General features: G+C 41.4%; 1 protein-coding gene across 1 annotated transcript in view; it reads right to left on the minus strand.

Moving 5' to 3' along the window:
• LOC128238844 (aldehyde dehydrogenase family 16 member A1-like) overlaps window positions 1-26,774 on the minus strand; it is a 114,764-nt gene that overhangs the window by 5,973 nt on the left and 82,017 nt on the right. Inside the window, exons 12-15 of the mRNA XM_052955128.1 lie at window positions 24,752-24,919; window positions 4,870-5,074; window positions 4,170-4,355; window positions 3,790-3,977 (exon numbers count right to left, since the gene is read on the minus strand). Of these exons, the coding sequence (XP_052811088.1) occupies window positions 3,790-3,977; window positions 4,170-4,355; window positions 4,870-5,074; window positions 24,752-24,919 (747 nt within the window). The remainder of the gene's footprint in view (window positions 1-3,789; window positions 3,978-4,169; window positions 4,356-4,869; window positions 5,075-24,751; window positions 24,920-26,774) is intronic.

Raw genomic sequence — 26,774 nt, forward strand, 5'->3', positions numbered from 1 at the left:
AGTGGAATTTCTAACATCCCAATATTCAAAAGGTCTAGGATATGAAAGTTTAAACACAGCAAGAGGAGCTATCTCGGCACTAGGTTTACAGTTTGATGGTTTTAGAGTAGGGAATCATCCACTTATTATACGATACATGAAAGGAGTTTTTGCATTTAGACCTTCCAAACCTAGATATACATATACCTGGGATGAAGATATAGTGTATTTAAAGAAACTTTCACCAGTGAAACATTTATCTTTAAAGGATCTCACTTTGAAGCTAGTAATGCTTATGGCCTTGACTCAAGCTTCAAGTGTACATACGTTACATTTGTTGAACTTTAAATGTTACAAAAAGTTGAAGTCTGAATATGTGTTACAATTTAATGAGCATCTTAAGCAAAGCAGGCCCAGACATAATGTTGATTGTGTTTCGTTTAGAGCTTATCCTCCAGATAGGGGATTATGCATTTATACTGTTTTGAAAGAATACCTTTCCCGTACTAGTGTGCTCAGACACAATGGTAATTCTGGAAAGTTTTTTATGAGTATTGTCAAACCACACGCAACTGTAACTAGAGACACCATCTCGAGAAGGATAAAGACAGTTATGTGTAGAGCTGGAATAAATGTAAAGGATTTCAGTTCACACAGTGTTAGATCTGCCGTGACATCAAAAGCAAGTACATCAGCAGTACCTATAGCGGACATTCTTGCTAAAGCGGGATGGTCAAGAGAAGGTACATTTAGAAAGTTTTATGACAAACCAGTGATAAACAAAAGTGACAAGTTCCAAGAAGGCATCTTGCGATGTAGATAATGTTTTTGTCACATTCAGCTCATACGAAATTCTTTAAACGAAAAAGAATTTAAAAATTAAACGAAACTTACCTTGGTTAAGGTGAAGTTTGATTTCAATTCTTTGAGAAAAGAATTGAGGGGGGGCTTAACTGCCACACCCTCCCACCCATAGTATGTTTGATCTAGAGAAATCACATTCAAACCTTAGTTGATGAATGTAAGCAAAAACACCTTAAGAAAGTGCTCTGCGCATGCGCACCGTGTCTCAGTTAAGCCCTCCCTCAATTCTTTACTCAAAGAATTGAAATCAAACTTCACCTTAACCAAGGTAAGTTTCGTTTAATTTTTAAATTATCTTTGCTTAGAAACCAGTGTTTCTAGAGGGATTCAGCCACAGGATAATGAGATGAACCTGGAAATGGTGTCTCTGACTTGTGAACATGCACCACTCATTCTCATCATAGAACCCCTCTTGCAGCACTGGAGACCTACTACATCAAATTAATCCTACAAAAGTACTAGAAATGGCTCAATAAAGATTTTCAAACAATGCATTTAGTTATTATCCCCTGCCGAATCAAAGATTTCGGTAGGGGGATATTGTTTTGGTGGTGTCCATCCATCATTCTGTCCGTCCTTCCGTCCGGTACATATCTTGGTAGGCATTGATCAGAAAATGTTAAAACTTGGTTAGAATGTTCCCCTTGATCATATCTCGACCTATTTTAAAAGTGGGTCACATGGGTCAAAAACTAGGTTACTAGGTCAATTCTAGAAAAATCTTTTGAATATACTAGAGGCATTATACATGGTCAAATATTCATGAAACTTTATCAGAATGTTTTCCTTGTTGAACTCTTGGTCGTAAATAAAACTGGGTTACATATGATCGAAAATTAGGTCACTAGGTCAAATCTTGTCCAGAACCATATGGTAATGATAGGTCAAGTTATGTTCAAAATTAGTCATGATGTACCTCTTGAATAAATATGGACCACTTAAAAAAGTGAGTCACATGGGTTCAAAAATTAGGTCACTAGGTCAAATCTTTGAAACACATTAGAGGCAATATGTATGGTCTTATATTCATTAAACTTGATCAGAATGTTTTCCTTGATGAAATCTTCGACATATTTTAAACTGGGTCACATGTGATAAGAAATTAGGTCACTAAGTCAAATCTTTCAAAAATCTTGTCCGAAACTATTTTATGGTGGTGATTAAGTTCAAACATGGTTAGAATGTTCTCTTGAGTTTAATGTAGACTGCGTTTTAAAAGTGGGTCATGTGTCAAAAACTAGGTCACTAGATCATATCTTAAAGAAATCTTGGGAACACTCTAGAGGCAATACATCTGCTCTAATTTCCATGAAACTTAATCAAAATGCCTCAATGAAATCTTGAAATAGTTTGAAACTAGAACTGTAAGCCAAAGGCTAACGAATACCCCCCACCCCTTCCCTGTCTAGGTTGTTTGCCCTGGCCTTAGTTATGGTATCACTAGAACGCACAAGGCAATACATTTATTTCCCACCAAATTCATGTAGGCAAAGGTTTACATCATGGCTATTAATATTTGAAAGTTTGAAAAAGATTTGTTCAATAGCTTCAAAGAAGAATCCTGGACAAAGCTAATTTTGCCCAATTTAACTCATTAAGGGGCCACAACTCCACTCAGGATCATGCGATTCATGTAGGCAAAGGTTTACATCATGGCTATTAATATTTGAAAGTTTGAAAAAGATTTGTTCAATAGCTTCAAAGAAGAATCCTGGACAAAGCTAATTTTGCCCAATTTAACTCATTAAGGGGCCACAACTCCACTCAGGATCATGCGATTCTGACTAAATCCACGGAGGCACAGGTTTACATCATGGTCAATAATATTTGAAAGTTTGAAAAAGATTCGTTCAATAACGACAAAGATGAATCCCGGTCAAAGCTAATTTTGCCCAATTTAACTCATTAAGGGGCCACAACTCCACTCAGGATCATGCGATTCTGACCAAATCCACGGAGGCACAGGTTTACATCATGGTCATTAATATTTGAAAGTTTGAAAAAGATTCGTTCAATAACGACAAAGATGAATCCCGGACAAAAAAAAGACGGACGGACAGACGGACAGACGGACGGACAACCCGATTCCAGTATACCCCCCAAACTTTGTTTTGGGGGGTATAATAACTAGTAGGTCATGTGGGGTCAAAAATGAGGTCACTGAGTCAAATCTTAAAAAAACCTTGTGGACACTCTAGAGGCTATATTTTTTTGCAATATATCTGGACTAATCTTCATGAAACTTGATCAGAATGTTTGCCTTGATGAAATCTTAGATTAGTTTGGAACTGGGTAACATGGAGTCATAAACTAGGTTTCTTGGTCAATTCTAAATGTTACATTATATACAATATTTTTTTTTAATTTCAAACAGTTGCAATCAAACTCAAACTCATATATATATATTTCATCAACAATTGATTTCCATTCCTTGACTTAGCCCAATCAGGCAGGGGATATCAATTCAACGAATTTGCTTGTTTATGCATTATTTCTCATACTAATTTTACAAAAAAGTAGGGAAATGTAGGAGCCCAACAAAAAAGGAGGGAAAACTAGGAAAAGAAGGGCCCGCTTGAAAGCCTGGAAACTTGAACTTCAAAATCGGTATTCCGTTGGGACACTTAAATTTCTGGCAGATTAAAGCTAAACATGAATAAATAATTTCACTTAATTATTATTAATAATTGGGGATGGCAAGGGGTAGTAAAATCTGTACTTGAGTATTCAGATAATCATCTGTACGATTGCTCAGAATTGAACTTGAACTGGTTTTCAGAAGTGACATTTTCACTATATACCCTGTGCCTTGGTATCGTAATATTGGCCATTTACATCTGTTTTTCATCCTTAAATAATGCTAAAAGACACTAATGCCTGGTTTTAACATCCAGTATATAAATTTTACCTGGTCATACACGCTAACACATTCTATGATATGCTTACCCATAATTGACCCAGGTTCGTTTCACGTTCTCAGCTGATATGTACTCGACATACTTGGATCCCTCTGCACAGCCAAAGTACCACATTGACTGTACATCCTGGTGCTCAGCCAGGAACTTGGTGAGATGGTCCCTGTCTCCAGTGATAATGTTCACAACACCCCCAGGCAGGTCAGATGTGTCAAACACCTTCACAGTGGAAATACAAATGCAAGATCACTAAACAATCGCCATAAACAAATGTTTTTATATGGAAGTGACTGACAGGGAAATCATACACTTTAAGCCAGTTGCTCCAAATCAATAAGTTTTCTTCTATAAACAAAATGTAAGGAAACACAACATTAAGATGTGATAAACAACTATTGTTGTCATTGTTACCTGATAGAAATCCATGGCCATCAGTGGGTATTTCTCGCTGGGGATAATGACGATGGTGTTACCACGGACAACCGCAGGGGCGAACAATGACACGAATCCCAGCAGGGGGTAGCTGTCCGAGCAAGCAATACCAATCACACCCATCGGCTCATGAATCTTGATTGTCGCCCCGTACAGGCTCGTCTCCTGTAACATAAACATCAGGATACTAGTATATCAAAGGGATGCAATTGGTATTTGGTTCAGTAAAAAGCCAAGAGGTTCTAGCAGTTTAGTTTTCCAACTTATACTTTTTAACCCTCTAATATAAGATGTCAATTTAAAATAACCCTCTAATATAAGATATAAATGAAAATTATTAGGGAAATGCAATATTATAGATAAACCAACATATTACCATATGAGAACAAATGAGACCAGTATTGACATGTAGGGGCAATCATCGAATAATATTACATAATGGGTTGCCCGTTTGAATGCATTTCAACAGGACCTGATAGCTACACTAATTGCAAGTATTGTCACATAAACACTATATATACATATAAAATACATGAAAACTGTAAAACTTTTTATTAACTTTGGTTATCATAACATTATTGTTGTACTGTAGTCAAATTTTGAATTTACAATAACATCTAAGAAATATTTGTGCAATGCTGTTGACTTAAATAATGCCCATACTATGAGCGGTGGGTACCTGAACGGTGCCTCCATACTTATCACAGTATGCACCCCAGTGGAAAAGCCTAGTGATGGACAGATCCACCTCTCGGAGCGCATCCTCCATGGATCGCCCCGTCATTTCGGCCAGCCGCCCAGCTATTTCCTCACGCCGGATCTCAAGATTCTCAGCCATGTAGTATACAATCTGGGCACGGTTGTGGGCAGCACGCTTACCCCACCTTAAATATAACAGTTAATATTAATCTTCATTCAACTTTTGAATCCAATATTAATTGTCAATCAAATTTATTTCATATGATTTGAATTCAACCAAAATTTTGACTTTTCATTTTGACCTTGTAAAAGACCTTACACTTGTATGCTATAAACTAAACTTCACAACAATAACATGAATATATCAAGATGACAGCATTACTATGGTGGTATCAATGAACCACAGCCACACCCAACAAGAGGACTGCAGCAAAGTTTTGGTGGTATCAATGACCCACGGCCACAACCAACAAATGGACTGCAGCATAGTTCTGGTGGTATAAATGAACCACAGCCACATCCAACAAGAGGACTGTAACATCATTCTGGTGGTATCAATGACCCACAGCCACAAACATTTAAAGGACTGTATCATCATTCTGGTGGTCTCAATGACCCACAGCCACACCCAAAAAGAGTACTGTATCATCATATAAGTGGTATCAATGACCCAGAGCCACACACAACAAGAGGACTGTAGCATCATTCTGGTGGTATCAATGACCCACAGCCACACCCAACAAGAGGACTGTATCATCATTCTAGTGGTATCAATGACCCACAGCCACACCCAAAAAGAGTACTGTATCATCATTCAAGTGGTATCAATGACCCAGAGCCACACACAACAAGAGGACTGTAGCATCATTCTGGTGGTATCAATGACCCACAGCCACACCCAACAAGAGGACTGTATCATCATTCTAGTGGTATCAATGACCCACAGCCACACCCAACTAGAAGACTGTATCATCATTCTAGTGGTATCAATGAACCACAGCCACACCCAAAAAGAGGACTGTATCATCATTCTAGTGGTTTCAATAACCCACAGCCACACCCAACAAGAGGACTGTAGCATCATTTTGGTGATATCAATGACCCACAGCCACACCCAACAAGAGAACTGTATCATCATTCTGGTGGTATCAATGAACCACAGCCACACCCAACAAGAGGACTGCAGCATCATTCTAGTGGTATCAATGACCCACAGCCACACCCAACAAGAGGACTGCATCATCATCCTGGTGGTATCAATGACCATCAGCCACACCCGAAAAGAGGACTGTATCATCATTCTGGTGGTATCAATGACCCACAGCCACACCCAACAAGAGGACTGTATCATCATCCTGGTGATGTCAATGACCCACAGCCACATCCAACTACAGGACTGTATCATCATTATAGTGGTATCAATGACCCACAGCCACATCCATCAAGAGGACTGTATCATCATTCTAGTAGTATCAATAATGCACAGCCACACCTATCAAGAGGACTGTATCATCATTCTAGTATTATCAATGACCCACAGCCACATCCATCAAGAGGACTGTATCATCATTCTAGTAGTATCAATAATGCACAGCCACACCTATCAAGAGGACTGTATCATCATTCTAGTATTATCAATGACCCACAGCCACACCTATCAAGAGGACTGTATCATCATTCTAGTAGTATCAATAACCCACAGCCACACCTATCAAGAGGACTGTATCATCATTCTAGTATTATCAATGACCCACAGCCACACCTATCAAGAGGACTGTATCATCATTCTAGTAGTATCAATGACCCACAGCCACACCCAACAAGAGGACTGTATCATCATCCTGGTGATGTCAATGACCCACAGCCACATCCAACTACAGGACTGTATCATCATTATAGTAGTATCAATGACCCACAGCCACATCCATCAAGAGGACTGTATCATCATTCTAGTAGTTTCAATAATGCACAGCCACACCTATCAAGAGGACTGTATCATCATTCTAGTATTATCAATGACCCACAGCCACACCTATCAAGAGGACTGTATCATCATTCTAGTAGTATCAATGACCCACAGCCACACCTATCAAGAGGACTGTATCATCATTCTGGTGGTATCAATGAACCACAGCCACACCGAACTATGGAACGGTATCATCATTATAGTGGTATCAATGACCCACAGCCACATCCATCAAGAGGACTGTATCATCATTCTAGTAGTATCAATAATGCACAGCCACACCTATCAAGAGGACTGTATCATCATTCTAGTATTATCAATGACCCACAGCCACACCTATCAAGAGGACTGTATCATCATTCTAGTAGTATCAATGACCCACAGCCACACCTATCAAGAGGACTGTATCATCATTCTAGTAGTATCAATAATGCACAGCCACACCTATCAAGAGGACTGTATCATCATTCTAGTAGTATCAATAATGCACAGCCACACCTATCAAGAGGACTGTATCATCATTCTAGTATTATCAATGACCCACAGCCACACCTATCAAGAGGACGGTATCATCATCCTAGTAGTATCAATGACACACAGCCACACCTACCAAGAGGACTGTATCATCATTCTGGTGGTATCAATGACCCACAACCGAACCTATCCAGAGGACTGTATCATCATTCTGGTGGTATCAATGACCCACAGCCACACCCAACAAGAGGACTGTATCATCATTCTAGTGATATCAATGACCCACAGCCACACCCAACAGGAGGACTGTATCATCATTCTGGTGGTATCAATGACCCACAGCCACACCCAACAAGAGGACTGTATCATCATTCTGGTGGTATCAATGAACCACAGCCACACCCAACAACAGGACTGCAGCATAGTTTTGGTGGTATCAATGACCCACAGCCACACCCAACAAGAAAACTGTATCATCATTCTGGTGGTATCAATGACCCACAGCCACACCTATCAAGAGGACTGTATCATCATTCTGGTGGTATCAATGAACCACAGCCACACCGAACTAGAGGACTGTATCATCATTATAGTGGTATCAATGACCCACAGCCACATCCATCAAGAGGACTGTATCATCATTCTAGTAGTAGTATCAATAATGCACAGCCACACCTATCAAGAGGACTGTATCATCATTCTAGTATTATCAATGACCCACAGCCACACCAATCAAGAGGACTGTATCATCATTCTAGTAGTATCAATAACCCACAGCCACACCTATCAAGAGGACTGTATCATCATTCTAGTAGTATCAATAACGCACAGCCACACCTATCAAGAGGACTGTATCATCATTCTAGTAGTATCAATGACCCACAGCCACACCTATCAAGAGGACTGTATCATCATTCTAGTAGTATCAATGACCCACAGCCACACCTATCAAGAGGACTGTATCATCATTCTGGTGGTATCAATGAACCACAGCCACACCAAACTATGGAACGGTATCATCATTATAGTGGTATCAATGACCCACAGCCACATCCATCAAGAGGACTGTATCATCATTCTAGTAGTATCAATAATGCACAGCCACACCTATCAAGAGGACTGTATCACCATTCTAGTATTATCAATGACCCACAGCCACACCTATCAAGAGGACTGTATCATCATTCAAGTAGTATCAATAACCCACAGCCACACCTATCAAGAGGACTGTATCATCAATCTAGTAGTATCAATAACGCACAGCCACACCTATCAAGAGGACTGTATCATCATTCTGGTAGTATCAATGACCCAGCCACACCTATCAAGAGGACTGTATCATCATTCTAGTAGTATCAATGACCCACAGCCACACCTATCAAGAGGACTGTATCATCATTCTGGTGGTATCAATGACCCACAACCGAACCTATCCAGAGGACTGTATCATCATTCTGGTGGTATCAATTACCCACAGCCACACCCAACAAGAGGACTGCAGCATAGTTTTGGTGGTATCAATGAACCACAGCCACACCCAACAACAGGACTGCAGCATAGTTTTGGTGGTATCAATGACCCACAGCCTCACCCATCAAGAGGACTGTATCATCATTCTAGTGGTATCAATAATGCACAGCCACACCTATCAAGAGGACTGTATCATCATTCAAGTAGTATCAATAACCCACAGCCACACCTAACAAGAGGACTGTATCATCATTCTAGTATTATCAATGACCCACAGCCTTACCTATCAAGAGGACTGTATCATCATTCTAGTAGTATCAATAACCCACAGCCACACCTATCAAGAGGACTGTATCATCATTCTAGTGGTATCAATGACCCACAGCCACACCTATCAAGAGGACTGTATCATCATTCTGGTAGTATCAATGACCAACAGCCACACCTATCAAGAGGACTGTATCATCATTCTAGTAGTATCAATAATGCACAGCCACACCTATCAAGAGGACTGTATCATCATTCTGGTAGTATCAATGACCCACAGCCACACCTATCAAGAGGACTGTATCATCATTCTAGTAGTATCAATGACCCACAGCCACACCTACCAAGAGGACTGTATCATCATTCTGGTGGTATCAATTACCCACACCCAACAAGAGGACTGCAGCATAGTTTTGGTGGTATCAATGAACCACAGCCACACCCAACAACAGGACTGCAGCATAGTTTTGGTGGTATCAATGACCCACAGCCACACCCAACAAGAAGACTATATCATCATTCTGGTGGTATCAATAACCCACAGCCATACCCAACAAGAGGACTGTATCATCATTCTGGTGGTATCAATGACCCACAGCCACACCCAACAAGAGGACTGTATCATCATTCTGGTGGTATCAATGACCCACAGCCACACCTAACAAGAGGACTGTATCATCATTCTGATGGTATCAATAACCCACAGCCATACCCAACAAGAGGACTGTATCATCATTCTGGTGGTATCAATAACCCACAGCCATACCCAACAAGAGGACTGCAGCATAGTTTTGGTGGTATCAATAACCCACAGACATACCCAACAAGAAGACTGTATCATCATCTGGTGGTATCAATAACCCACAGCCACACCCAATAGGAGGACTGCAGCATAGTTCTGGTGGTATCAATGACCTGCAGCCACACCCAACAAGAGGACTGTAGCATCATTCTGGTGGTATCAATGACCCACAGCCACACCCAACTAGAGGACTGTATCATCATTATAGTGGTATCAATGACCCACAGCCACATCCATCAAGAGGACTGTATCATCATTCTGGTGGTATCAATGACCCACAACCGAACCTATCCAGAGGACTGTATCATCATTCTAGTATTATCAATGACCCACAGCCACACCCAACAAGAGGACTGCAGCATAGTTTTGGTGGTATCAATGAACCACAGCCACACCCAACAACAGGACTGCAGCATAGTTTTGGTGGTATCAATGACCCACAGCCTCACCCATCAAGAGGACTGTATCATCATTCTAGTGGTATCAATAACCCACAGCCACACCCAACAAGAGGACTGTATCATCATTCTAGTAGTATCAATGACACACAGCCACACCTATCAAGAGGACTGTATCATCATTCTGGTGGTATCAATGAACCACAGCCACACCGAACTAGAGGACTGTATCATCATTATAGTGGTATCAATGACCCACAGCCACATCCATCAAGAGGACTGTATCAGCATTCTAGTAGTATCAATAATGCACAGCCACACCTATCAAGAGGACTGTATCATCATTCTAGTATTATCAATGACACACAGCCACACCTATCAAGAGGACTGTATCATCATTCAAGTGGTATCAATAACCCACAGCCACACCTATCAAGAGGACTGTATCATCATTCTAGTAGTATCAATAACGCACAGCCACACCTATCAAGAGGACTGTATCATCATTCTAGTAGTATCAATGACCCACAGCCACACCTATCAAGAGGACTGTATCATCATTCTAGTAGTATCAATGACCCACAGCCACACCTACCAAGAGGACTGTATCATCATTCTGGTGGTATCAATGACCCACAGCCACACCTATCAAGAGGACTGTATCATCATTCTAGTAGTATCAATGACCCACAGCCACACCTATCAAGAGGACTGTATCATCATTCTAGTAGTATCAATGACCCACAACCGAACCTATCCAGAGGACTGTATCATCATTCTGGTGGTATCAATTACCCACAGCCACACCCAACAAGAGGACTGCAGCATAGTTTTGGTGGTATCAATGAACCACAGCCACACCCAACAACAGGACTGCAGCATAGTTTTGGTGGTATAAATGACCTACAGCCACACCCAACAAGAGGACTGTATCATCATTCTAGTATTATCAATGACCCACAGCCACACCTATCAAGAGGACTGTATCATCATTCTAGTAGTATCAATGACCCACAGCCACACCTATTAAGAGGACTGTATCATCATTCTGGTGGTATCAATGAACCACAGCCACACCGAACTAGAGGACTGTATCATCAATATAGTGGTATCAATGACCCACAGCCACATCCATCAAGAGGACTGTATCATCATTCTAGTAGTATCAATAATGCACAGCCACACCTATCAAGAGGACTGTATCATCATTCTAGTATTATCAATGACCCACAGCCACACCTATCAAGAGGACTGTATCATCATTCTAGTAGTATCAATAACCCACAGCCACACCTATCAAGAGGACTGTATCATCATTCTAGTGGTATCAATAACGCACAGCCACACCTATCAAGAGGACTGTATCATCATTCTGGTAGTATCAATGACCCACAGCCACACCTATCAAGAGGACTGTATCATCATTCTAGTAGTATCAATAACCCACAGCCACACCTATCAAGAGGACTGTATCATCATTCTAGTGGTATCAATAACGCACAGCCACACCTATCAAGAGGACTGTATCATCATTCTGGTGGTATCAATGACCCACAGCCACACCCAACAAGAGGACTGCAGCATAGTTTTGGTGGTATCAATGAACCACAGCCACACCCAACAACAGGACTGGAGCATAGTTTTGGTGGTATCAATGAACCACAGCCACACCCAACAACAGGACTGCAGCATAGTTTTGGTGGTATCAATGACCCACAGCCACACCCAACAAGAAGACTGTATCATCATTCTGGTGGTATCAATAACCCACAGCCACACCCAACAAGAGGACTGTATCATCATTCTGGTGGTATCAATAACCCACAGCCACACCCAACAAGAAGACTGTAGCATAGTTTTGGTGGTATCAATAACCAACAGACATACCCAACAAGAAGACTGTATCATCATCTGGTGGCATCAATAACCCACAGCCACACCCAATAGGAGGACTGCAGCATAGTTCTGGTGGTATCAATGACCTGCAGCCACACCCAACAAGAGGACTGTAGCATCATTCTGGTGATATCAATGACCCACAGCCACACCCAACAGGAGGACTGTATCATCATTCTGGTGGTATCAATGACCCACAGCCACACCCAACAAGAGGACTGTATCATCATTCAAGTGGTATCAATAACCCACAGCCACACCCAACAAGAGGACTGTAGCATCATTCTGGTGGTATCAATGACCCACAGCCACACCCAACAAGAGGACTGCATCATCATTCTGGTGGTATCAATGACCCACAGCCACACCCAACTAGAGGACTGTATCATCATTCTAGTGGTATCAATGAACCACAGCCACACCCAAAAAGAGGACTGTAGCATCATTCTGGTGATATCAATGACCCACAGTCACACCCAACAAGAGGACTGCAGCATCATTCTAGTGGTATCAATGACCCACAGCCACACCCAACAAGAGGACTGCATCATCATTCTGGTGGTATCAATGACCATCAGCCACACCCGAAAAGAGGACTGCAACATCATCCTGGTGGTATCAATGACCCACAGCCACACCCAACAAGAGGACTGTATCATCATCCTGGTGATGTCAATGACCCACAGCCACACCCAACTAGAGGACTGTATCATCATTATAGTGGTATCAATGACCCACAGCCACACCCATCAAGAGGACTGTATCATCATTCTAGTAGTATCAATAATGCACAGCCACACCTATCAAGAGGACTGTATCATCATTCTAGTATTATCAATGACCCACAGCCACACCTATCAAGAGGACTGTATCATCATTCTAGTAGTATCAATAATGCACAGCCACACCTATCAAGAGGACTGTATCATCATTCTAGTATTATCAATGACCCACAGCCACACCTATCAAGAGGACTGTATCATCATTCTAGTAGTATCAAGGACACACAGCCACACCTATCAAGAGGACTGTATCATCATTCTGGTGGTATCAATGACCCACAGCCACACCGAACTAGAGGACTGTATCATCATTATATTGGTATCAATGACCCACAGCCACATCCATCAAGAGGACTGTATCATCATTCTAGTAGTAACAATAATGCACAGCCACACCTACCAAGAGGACTGTATCATCATTCAAGTAGTATCAATGACCCACAGCCACACCTAACAAGAGGACTGTATCATCATTCTGGTGTTATCAATGACCCACAGCCTTACCTATCAAGAGGACTGTCTCATCATTCTAGTAGTATCAATAACCCACAGCCACACCTATCAAGAGGACTGTATCATCATTCTAGTGGTATCAATAACGCACAGCCACACCTATCAAGAGGACTGTATCATCATTCTGGTAGTATCAATGACCAACAGCCACACCTATCAAGAGGACTGTATCATCATTCTAGTAGTATCAATGACCCACAGCCACACCTATCAAGAGGACTGTATCATCATTCTGGTGGTATCAATGACCCACAACCGAACCTATCCAGAGGACTGTATCATCATTCTGGTGGTATCAATGACCCACAGCCACACCCAACAAGAGGACTGTATCATCATTCTGGTGGTATCAATGACCCACAGCCACACCCAACAAGAGGACTGCAGCATAGTTTTGGTGGTATCAATGAACCACAGCCACACCCAACAACAGGACTGGAGCATAGTTTTGGTGGTATCAATGACCCACAGCCACACCCAACAAGAAGACTGTATCATCATTCTGGTGGTATCAATAACCCACAGCCATACCCAACAAGAGGACTGTATCATCATTCTGGTGGTATCAATGACCCACAGCCACACCCAACAAGAGGACTGTATCATCATTCTGATGATATCAATAACCCACAGCCATACCCAACAAGAGGACTGTATCCTCATTCTGATGGTATCAATAACCCACAGCCATACCCAACAAGAGGACTGTATCATCATTCTGGTGGTATCAATAACCCACAGCCAAACCCAACAAGAGGACTGCAGCGTAGTTTTGGTGGTATCAATAACCCACAGACATACCCAACAAGAAGACTGTATCATCATCTGGTGGTATCAATAACCCACAGCCACACCCAATAGGAGGACTGCAGCATAGTTCTGGTGGTATCAATGACCTGCAGCCACACCCAACAAGAGGACTGTAGCATCATTCTGGTGTTATCAATTACCCACAGCCACACCCAACAAGAGGACTGTATCATCATCCTGGTGATGTCAATGACCCACAGCCACACCCAACTAGAGGACTGTATCATCATTATAGTGGTATCAATGACCCACAGCCTCACCCATCAAGAGGACTGTATCATCATTCTAGTGGTATCAATAACCCACAGCCACACCCAACAAGAGGACTGTATCATCATTCTGGTAGTATCAATGACCCACAGCCACACCTATCAAGAGGACTGTATCATCATTCTGGTGGTATCAATGACCCACAGCCACACCTAACTAGAGGACTGTATCATCATTATAGTGGTATCAATGACCCACAGCCACATCCATCAAGAGGACTGTATCATCATTCTAGTAGTATCAATAATGCACAGCCACACCTATCAAGAGGACTGTATCATCATTCTAGTATTATCAATGACCCACAGCCACACCTATCAAGAGGACTGTATCATCATTCAAGTGGTATCAATAACCCACAGCCACACCTATCAAGAGGACTGTATCATCATTCTAGTAGTATCAATAATGCACAGCCACACCTATCAAGAGGACTGTATCATCATTCTGGTAGTATCAATGACCCACAGCCACACCTATCAAGAGGACTGTATCATCATTCTAGTAGTATCAATGACCCACAGCCACACCTACCAAGAGGACTGTATCATCATTCTGGTGGTATCAATGACCCACAACCGAACCTATCCAGAGGACTGTATCATCATTCTGGTGGTATCAATTACCCACAGCCACACCCAACAAGAGGACTGCAGCATAGTTTTGGTGGTATCAATGAACCACAGCCACACCCAACAACAGGACTGCAGCATAGTTTTGGTGGTATCAATGACCCACAGCCACACCCAACAAGAGGACTGTATCATCATTCTAGTATTATCAATGACCCACAGCCACACCTATCAAGAGGACTGTATCATCATTCTAGTAGTATCAATGACCCACAGCCACACCTATCAAGAGGACTGTATCATCATTCTGGTGGTATCAATGACCCACAGCCACACCGAACTAGAGGACTGTATCATCATTATAGTGGTATCAATGACCCTCAGCCACATCCATCAAGAGGACTGTATCATCATTCTAGTAGTATCAATAATGCACAGCCACACCTATCAAGAGGACTGTATCATCATTCTAGTATTATCAATGACCCACAGCCACACCTATCAAGAGGACTGTATCATCATTCTAGTATTATCAATAACCCACAGCCACACCTATCAAGAGGACTGTATCATCATTCTAGTGGTATCAATAACCCACAGCCACACCTATCAAGAGGACTGTATCATCATTCTGGTAGTATCAATGACCCACAGCCACACCTATCAAGAGGACTGTATCATCATTCTAGTAGTATCAATAACCCACAGCCACACCTATCAAGAGGACTGTATCATCATTCTAGTGGTATCAATAACCCACAGCCACACCTATCAAGAGGACTGTATCATCATTCTGGTAGTATCAATGACCCACAGTCACACCTATCAAGAGGACTGTATCATCATTCTGGTGGTATCAATGACCCACAACCGAACCTATCCAGAGGACTGTATCATCATTCTGGTGGTATCAATTACCCACAGCCACACCCAACAAGAGGACTGCAGCATAGTTTTGGTGGTATCAATGAACCACTGCCACACCCAACAACAGGACTGGAGCATAGTTTTGGTGGTATCAATAACCATCAGACATACTCAACAAGAAGACTGTATCATCATCTGGTGGTATCAATAACCCACAGCCATACCCAACAAGAGGACTGTATCATCATTCTGGTGGTATCAATGACCCACAGCCACACCCAACAAGAGGACTGTATCATCATTCTGGTGATATCAATGACCCACAGCCACACCCAACAAGAGGACTGTATCATCATTCTGGTGGTATCAATGACCCACAGCCACACCCAACAAGAGGACTGTATCATCATTCTGATGATATCAATAACCCACAGCCATACCCAACAAGAGGACTGTATCATCATTCTGGTGGTATCAATAACCCACAGCCACACCCAACAAGAGGACTGTATCGTCATTCTGGTGGTATCAATAACCCACAGCCACACCCAACAAGAGGACTGCAGCATAGTTTTGGTGGTATCAATAACCCACAGACATACTCAACAAGAAGACTGTATCATCATCTGGTGGTATCAATGACCCACAGCCACACCCAACAAAAGGACTGTATCATCATTCTGGTGGTATCAATAACCCACAGCCATACCCAACAAGAGGACTGTAGCATCATTCTGGTGGTATCAATAACCCACAGCCACACCCAACAGGAGGACTGTATCATCATTCTGGTGGTATCAATAACCCACAGCCACACCCAACAAGAGGACTGTATCATCATTCTGGTGGTATCAATAACCCACAGCCACACCCAACAAGAAGACTGCAGCATAGTTTTGGTGGTATCAATAACCCACAGACATACTCAACAAGAAGACTGTATCATCATCTGGTGGTATCAATAACCCACAGCCACACCCAATAGGAGGACTGCAGCATAGTTCTGGTGGTATCAATGACCTGCAGCCACACCCAACAAGAGGACTGTATCATCATTCTGGTGGTATCAATGACCCACAGCCACACCCAACAAGAAGACTGTATCATCATTCTGGTGATATCAATGACCCACAGCCACACCCAACAAGAGGACTGTATCATCATTCTGGTGATATCAATGACCCACAGCCACACCCAACAAGAGGACTGTATCATCATTCTGATGATATCAATAACCCACAGCCATACCCAACAAGAGGACTGTATCATCATTCTGATGGTATCAATAACCCACAGCCATACCCAACAAGAGGACTGTATCATCATTCTGGTGGTATCAATAACCCACAGCCACACCCAACAAGAAGACTGCAGCATAGTTTTGGTGGTATCAATAACCCACAGCCATACCCAACAAGAACACTGTATCATCATCTGGTGGTATCAATGACCCACAGCCACACCCAACAAGAAGACTGTATCATCATTCTGGTGGTATCAATAACCCACAGCCATACCCAACAAGAGGACTGTAGCATCATTCTGGTGGTATCAATAACCCACAGCCACACCCAACAGGAGGACTGTATCATCATTCTGGTGGTATCAATAACCCACAGCCACACCCAACAAGAGGACTGTATCATCATTCTGGTGGTATCAATAACCCACAGCCACACCCAACAAGAGGACTGCAGCATAGTTTTGGTGGTATCAATAACCCACAGACATACTCAACAAGAAGACTGTATCATCATCTGGTGGTATCAATAACCCACAGCCACACCCAATAGGAGGACTGCAGCATAGTTCTGGTGGTATCAATGACCCACAGCCACACCCAACAGGAGGACTGTATCATCATTCTGGTGGTATCAATGACCCACAGCCACACCCAACAGGAGGACTGTATCATCATTCTGGTGGTATCAATGACCCACAGCCACACCCAACAAGAGTACTGTATCATCATTCAAGTAGTATCAATAACCCACAGCCACACCCAACAAGAGGACTGTAGCATCATTCTGGTGGTATCAATGACCCACAGCCACACCCAACAAGAGGACTGCATCATCATTCTGGTGATGTCAATGACCCACAGCCACACCCAACTAGAGGACTGTATCATCATTCTGGTGGTATCAATGACCCACAGCCACACCCAACTAGAAGACTGTATCATCATTCTAGTGGTATCAATGACCCACAGCCACACCCAACAAGAGGACTGTAGCATCATTCTGGTGATATCAATGACCCACAGCCACACCCAACAAGATGACTGTATCATCATTCATGTGATATCAATAACCAAAAGCCACACCCAACAAGAGGACTGTATCATCATTCTAGTGGTATCAATAACCCACAGCCTAACCCAACAAGAGGACTGCAGCATAGTTCTGGTGATATCAATGACCCAAAGCCACAACTAACAAGAGGACTGTATCATAATTCTAGAGGTATCAATGACCCACAGCCACACCCAACAAGAGGACTGCAGCATCATTCTAGTGGTATCAATGACCCACAGCCACACCCAACAAGAGGACTGTAGCATCATTCTGGTGGTATCAATGACCCACAGCCACACCCAACAAGAGGACTGTATCATCATTCTAGAGGTATCAATGGCCCACAGCCACACCCAACAAGAGGACTGCATCATCATTCTAGTGGTATCAATGACCCACAGCCACACCCAACAAGAGGACTGTATCATCATTCTGGTGGTATCAATGACCCACAGCCACACCCAACAAGAGGACTGCATCATCATTCTGGTGTTATCAATGACCCACAGCCACACCCAACAAGAGGACTGTATCATCATCCTGGTGATGTCAATGACCCACAGCCACACCCAACTAGAGGACTGTATCATCATTATAGTGGTATCAATGACCCACAGCCTCACCCATCAAGAGGACTGTATCATCATTCTAGTGGTATCAATAACCCACAGCCACACCCAACAAGAGGACTGCAGCATCATTCTGGTGGTATCAATGACCCACAGCCACACCCCACAAGAGGACTGTATCATCATTCTGGTGGTATCAATGACCCACAGCCACACCCAACAAGAGGACTGCATCATCATTCTGGTGTTATCAATGACCCATAGCAACACCCAACAAGAGGACTGTATCATCATCCTTGTGATGTCAATGACCCACAGCCACACCCAACTAGAGGACTGTATCATCATTATAGTGGTATCAATGACCCACAGCCTCACCCATCAAGAGGACTGTATCATCATTCTAGTGTATCAATAACCCACAGCCACACCCAACAAGAGAACTGTATCATCATTCTGATGGTATTAATGAACCACAGCCACACCCAACAAGAGGACTGTATCATCATTCTGGTGGTATCAATGAACCACATCCACACCCAACAAGAGGACTGCAGCATAGTTTTGGTGGTATCTATGAACCACAGCCACACCCAACAAGAGGACTGTATCATCATTCTGGTGGTTTCAATGACCCACAGCCACACCTAACCAGAAGACTGTATCATCATTCTAGTAGTATCAATAACCCACAGCCACACCCAACAAGAGTACTGTATCATCATTCTAGTGGTATCAATGACCCACAGCCACACCCATCAAGAGGACTGTAGCATTGTTCTGGTGATATCAATGACCCACAGCCACACCCAACAAGAGGACTGTATCATAATTCTAGTGATATCAATGACCCAGAGCCACACACAACAAAAGGACTGTATCATCATTCACATGGTATCAGTGAATCACAGCCACACCCAACAAGAGGACTGTATAATCATTCTGGTGGTATCAATGAACCAAGGCCACACCCAACAAAAGGACTGTACAGTCAAACCTGTATTAAGTGGCCACGCTTGGGAAATGATGAAAGTGGCTGCTTAAGACAGGTGGCCACTTAATCCAGGTTTGACATTTCCACCACTTTAGCTTTATTCAGAGATGGAGTATGTATCTTAACCACCACCTCACACCACAATCAATAACATCTGTATCAATATTATTGAAGAAGGTTGAATACAAATGCATTTGTACAGTTAAAAAAACTTTATTTCAATTTTATAAATAAAACACATTAGATAAAAGTTGATACAAGGCATAAACAAAACACACCACATATCAGTCTACACATTTACATGTTTATACACATTTTTAGTTCACTTTTTAAAGTAGTCCGTACATTAAATAAATGTTGATGCATAGGATAAACAAAACACACCACAGATCAGTCTACACATTTACACAACTACATGTGCATACACATTTCCTGTAATTTTCCTCTGTCTTTTTGCGTTTGGATTCCATTGCTTTCATATTCCTCCACAATTTCACGCTTACGCTTAAGTAAAAAATTGATTTGAGTCCTTCCACAGTTAAATTCCTTGGCAACACTTCTTGCACTACGGCCGTTTTCTAATAACTTTATACACTCGACACGTTCTTTTAGAGTCAAACACTTTCGATTAGTCATTTTTTCAGCCATAATCAAAGTTAAAAAAATATCAAGAACAATGCATTGTAAATATCCGTTCGTAGAAAATAAATCCGTGCACTTTGAAAAATAATATTGAAGTGAATAAAAATCGTAACTCGTTTCACGCTGTCGAATGACAATGCAAACTGTGAATTCATAATAACCGGTGTTTTTGTCGGTATTTAATAATTAACTTCTTAATTATTTAATTATCGTATTAATTGTGTCATTAATTGTGTCAATTCTGATCAAAACATTCGCCGACAAGTAATAAACATGATTTCTCGATGAGTAAACACGCATGGCAATCGTGTGATGCAATAATCATTTTCATTGGATGACGGAGATACCCGAGGTCGTCGTTCTTCTCCGTAAACTTCTATACTTCTATACGCAATTAAAGCTGTGTATTGGAAAAAAATATAAGCAGAAGTGTCTGTGACAAGGGATTAGTGGCCGCTAATTAGTGATTATATGGCTTCATGGGGACAAAAATTAGTGGCCGTGGCCGCGTTAGACAGTTGGGCGCTTAATGCACGTACATTATATAGTAAAAACGTACGGGGGGAATTTGGAGTGACCCGTTAAGGCAGGTGGCCATTTAAAGTAGGTGCCCGTTCAACCAGGTTTGACTGTATCATCATTCTGGTGGTATCAATGACCCACAGCCACACCCAACAAGAGGACTGTAGCATCATTCTGGTGATATCAATGACCCACAGCCACACCCAACAAGAGGACTGTAGCATCATTCTGGTGATATCAATGACCCACAGCCACACCCAACAAGAGGACTGTAGCATCATTCTGGTGATATCAATGACCCACAGCCACACCCAACAAGAGGACTGTAGCATCATTCTGGTGGTATCAATGACCCACAGCCACACCCAACAAGAGGACTGTAGCATCATTCTAGTGATATCAATGACCCACAGCCACACCCAACAGGAGGACTGTATCATCATTCTAGTGGTATCAATGACCCACAGCCACACCCAACAAGAGGACTGTATCATCATTCTGGTGATATCAATGACCCACAGCCACACCCAACAAGAGGACTGTATCATCATTCTAGTGATATCAATGACCCACAGCCACACCCAACAGGAGGACTGTATCATCATTCTAGTGGTATCAATGACCCACAGCCACACCCAACAAGAGGACTGTATCATCATTCTGGTGGTATCAATGACCCACAGCCACACCCAACAGGAGGACTGTATCATCATTCTAGTGGTATCAATGACCCACAGCCACACCCAACAAGAGGACTGTATCATCATTCAAGTGGTATAAATAACCCACAGCCACACCCAACAAGAGAACTGTAGCATCATTCTGGTGGTATCAATGACCCACAGCCACACCCAACTAGAAGACTGTATCATCATTCTAGTGGTATCAATGAACCACAGCCACACCCAAAAAGAGGACTGTAGCATCATTCTGGTGATATCAATGACCCACAGCCACACCCAACAAGAGGACTGCAGCATCATTCTAGTGGTATCAATAAACCACAGCCACACCCAACAAGAGGACTGTATCATCATTCTGGTAATATCAATAAACCACAGCCACACCCAACAAGAGGACTGTATCATCATTCTGGTGGTATCAATGAACCACAGCCACACCCAACAAGAGGTCTGTAGCATCTTTCTGGTGATATCAATAACCCACAGCTACACCCAACAAGAGGACTGTAGCATCATCCTGGTGACATCACCCAAATGAATTGCTAATTTTCTGACAATTACACGCTGTTTACTCAGTATCGTTCGGTTTATTTTCCTGAAAGTGTGATGTCTTGCTGCAATCTGTTGATGTTTTTCTTCATCACGTATCAGTCCAGTTTGTTAATAAAGTCGTACACTACATCACCCAAATGAATCGCTAATTTTCTGACATCGATGTTTGTAACATACGGGTGCTCAATGTCCTTCTTTAACAAGCGCTAATTATGCTCCATTGTCACCTCAAGCCCATGCCCGAGTGCATTCGCAGTATGGTGTGAAATACTATGACATGATCAAGTTCGAAATAAGAATTAATAAATAGGTGTGACTGTTTATTTTACCTCGGCATAGCGATTATTTCGAACTAACTATTTTGGATTAAAGATTAAAATTTAGTTTAACAAAGAAGGAGTAAAATCGGGACTGAAAAATAATTACGAAATAGTGATAATTCCGGATAAACGGTGTTCGGAATAGCAGTGTTCAACTGTGTGGAGTAATGTAACCTCATTGTGTGACGGTCCTGAACAACTGCCTGAAGTACTGAATGAAGAGTATTGGAGTTATTAGTGAAAATGCCAACCTGCCCTAAAACTTTAACTGGAAGCTGACACATGGGCGAGTAGTAACATCTCCTTATTCTTCAAATATTCAAGCTAACAAGAGATGTTTGTCAAACATTATGCCCCCCTGAGGGTCATGTTGTCAGGATTATATGGACAATTGAATGAAATATGCATGGACCGAAATGACAGCTGATTTGTCACTGACATTGGATGCCGTTGAGGCAGTTTTAAGAGTATGACCATTCAAAGTGTGAGGATAGAGTGTGTTATGACCATGACCTTTGACTCTATGACCTCAAAATCCATAGGAGTCATCAGCTGGTCACCAAAAATCTAAATGTCAAGTTTGAGGGCCATGGGTGCAGGCATTGACAAGTTATCACACGGACAACCTTTTACCATTCAAGGTCACTGTGACCTTGACAATTGGCCCGATGACCCCCCAAAACAACAGGGGTCATCTTCTGGTCAGGTCCAACCTCCATGTCAAGTATGAGGGCCATGGGTGCAGGCATTGTCAAGTTATCACTCGGACAACCTTTTACCATTCAAGATCACTGTGACCTTGAACTTTGACCCGATGAGCCCTAAAATCAATAGGGGTCATCTACTGGTCAGGCCCAACCTTCATGTCAACTTTGATGACCATACGTCCAGGAATTGTTGAGTTATCACTCGGACAAGCTTTGGTCTACCAACGGACCGACCAACCGACCGACCAACCTACCGACATGTGCAAAGCAATTAATATAATATACCCCTCTTCTTCTAAGGGGAGCATAATAAGGACTATAACATATGGGAAATAAGGCATGAAATTTCTTTTTAGTTTCTGAAAGATTAGCACAGTTTTTAATTGACTTGAACAAACACCAAATAATGTTTCTTTTGTACAGTTGAAGTCAATACCACAAAAACATTAAGTTTTGGAGGGAAGTAAAAAAAATAGTATAACTATAGTAGTATCAACTAAAGCCTTACGACAAAGGATTACAATTAAACAGTGGACACTAATTAAAAGAATACTGCACCCAAGTTATGGTTCATAAGAACTGCAATTCTCCTAATTGAGACAAATCAGTATATGAAGTTTGAAGTCAATACCTCAAAGCCTTTTTCAAGTTATGCCCCGGACAAAAATAAGTTTACAAAAAAGGGCAAAAACTAAAAACATACTGCAACCGGAGTCATGGTTCTTGTGAACTGCACTTCTCACAATGAGATTTATCTGTATATAAAGTTAGAAGTCATTACCTCAAAGACTTTTCAAGTTATAAAAATATAAGTGATGGCTGTAAGTCCCTCTCCTGAGTTGAAGTTTTAAACCTTTAATTTTTTTCAAGAATGAATAAGTTTGTTGGCTTATGGCAATGCAACTAAGGATTAAACTATGATGTAGCAACTATCAAATGTCGCAGTGGTTAAAGTCATCCAAGCACAATATTGATATTTGTTTTCAAAACTATACACATGGTCCAAATTTCATTGCTGTAGCTTCGAAAATAAGAAAGTAGGTTTAAAAAAGGTCATTCTAAGACAACATTTGTATGTTTTCAAAACTATACACATGGTTCAAATTTCATTGCTGTAACTTCAAAATTAAGAAAGAACAGTCAAACCCTGTTGGCTCAACTCGCTTTGCTGGATTTCCCTGTTGGCTCAACTCGCTTTGCTGGATTTCCCTGTTGGCTCAACTCGCTTTGCTGGATTTCCCTGTTGGCTCAACTCGCTTTGCTGGATTTCCCTGTTGGCTCAAACTGGATGTAAAGGACCAATTTCTTTCTACTGAAGGTAAGCATACATGCTTGGCTCGAATTCCCCTTACCCTAAGACAATAAAGCTCATAAACTCTAGATGTTTGTGCAGACCAACCCATGGAAAGATGGACGCATGGATACACAGACAGTGTTTTAATAATATGTCCACCTTTTGGGGCCTAAAAAATCCTTAAACCCCACTCACCCTGGTGCAGCATTATGCGCGGCCTCCACGGCATTTCTCAGGTCCTTCCTGTTCCCCTCCCCGACGTGACCCACCACTTTTCCGTCCGGGTTGATAACAGGCCGTGAGTACTGGGCATCTGGGCGCTTCTGGGATCCTCCATAGTACATTTTGTATGTACGATCAATCCTGTAAGAACATTATAGTAAATATGTATTTTATCATTACAAAATAACATCCATACAATACCAAAGTACGTAAATGTTAGAGAGAAGGCAATACAAAGCAATCACAATGATCGTTTAATTGAATGAGCATATTTTAGTGTATTTACAGCGTATTATAATAACAATACATTTTCATTTGTGCATTACATTTAAATCCCCATTATGTTTTAGTGATGTAAACTTACTTTAATGTATGTATATCCAAATGGCTTTTCTTAAACTTTTTGACCTTTTTAACCCAGAGAATGATAAAAAATGCAATTCCAAAAAACAACAAAACCGAAAGTACAATCTAAGTATACCAGTAATCTAAATTTAGCGTGCTAAATGTCGTAACGGAATTTGCACATCACATGACTTTCTGAATACCTTAAAACCTATGTTGCTTTATATGCAAATGATTTGCTTTTTAACTAAGAAGTTTTTCTTTTAAATAGATTTCCTGGTTATGCATCTGAAAACACTTATTTTATTATTACTCTTATGATATCAAATTTTCAGAAAAAAATACAGTATAAATATTTTGGTTTTAGTGGGGTTGCAAACCCACGCTGATAAAGTCAAGAAAAACAAAACTAAATGTCACATCAACCACTAGACCATGGGGACTACATACATTGTGCCGATATTTTGACATGTTGAGCATATATTAACATCTCGTGATAATGTCAATCAACCAATCACCCAATAACAAAGCATGAAATTTGTGGTCTTCAAAGACGATATTTGAGCAAATCTCAACATTTGATAAAGGGGTCCAGCTTTTAGTATCGTAGTTTTAACACTCCTAATGATTTGCCACATTTTTTTGGCATACACAAAAAGCGCATTTTACAAAATCATGAGATTTTTCACAACACAACATTGATGCTATGCTCCACCCACTTATCCGCCTCGTAAGCATATAGTAAGTCAGTGGACCAGGAATTTTGTTGGTATTTCCCATACACTGGCAGACAAAGCGAAAACTTTTTTTTCTTCACAGGACATTGGGACAGGTAAACACTGAAAGTTTACCTGTCACACCAAATATTTACCAGTCACAATGTTACAAACAATATTTTTTAACCTCTTATTTTTTTCTAAGTTTTGTAACTCCCCATTATTACAGCTTTAGATCTTCTTGGTTAGATGTGTCCTGACTACATGTATTAAGTTTTGTGAATAACAAAAAAAGGAGCTAAACATCAGGTCAAAACTTAATATTTCCGATCTTAAGTAAAAAAAATTCCTCCCTTGCCCTCTTAAAAACTCATATCCATTTCGTCTTCCTTTGGAGCAGCTAGATCATACTCTTTTAATTCATCTTTCAATTAAAGATACAGTACGGTTATAAAATATAACGAATTATACTACAGGTCAAACTCAGACCCAACATTTATGCAAAACCAAAAGTAGAGTTGTTGTTACTGGCAATGTTAAACAGAGCGGTCAGCTCAGTATATTCATCATCATATTTAATATAACATGATTGCCGGGTGCCACCTCGCCGAAAAATGTACATTGGATTTTTGTTATTTCCGAACATTTCCGTAAAATTCTGCCTATTAAAAAGTATAAGAGTACGAGCTGAAATCGGAACCTGTGCAAAGCGGGGTTTACAAATAGTGATACATGGATTAATACGCTGAATAATCATGATATAATAGTAAAAAATAACTCTGAACATTTATTTAGAAACTGAAAGTGAATTTTCTGAAAATTAAACCATGCTGACTGTAATTTTTCACCAGACATTGTGACCAACCAAAACAAAAGTTTCTTCGGTCAAAATAGAAATATACCAGACATGTCCGACTGTCCAACATTTGCATTGT

The sequence above is a fragment of the Mya arenaria genome, chromosome 6 (assembly GCF_026914265.1).
Source record: "Mya arenaria isolate MELC-2E11 chromosome 6, ASM2691426v1".
Classification (NCBI taxonomy): Eukaryota; Metazoa; Mollusca; class Bivalvia; order Myida; family Myidae; genus Mya; species Mya arenaria.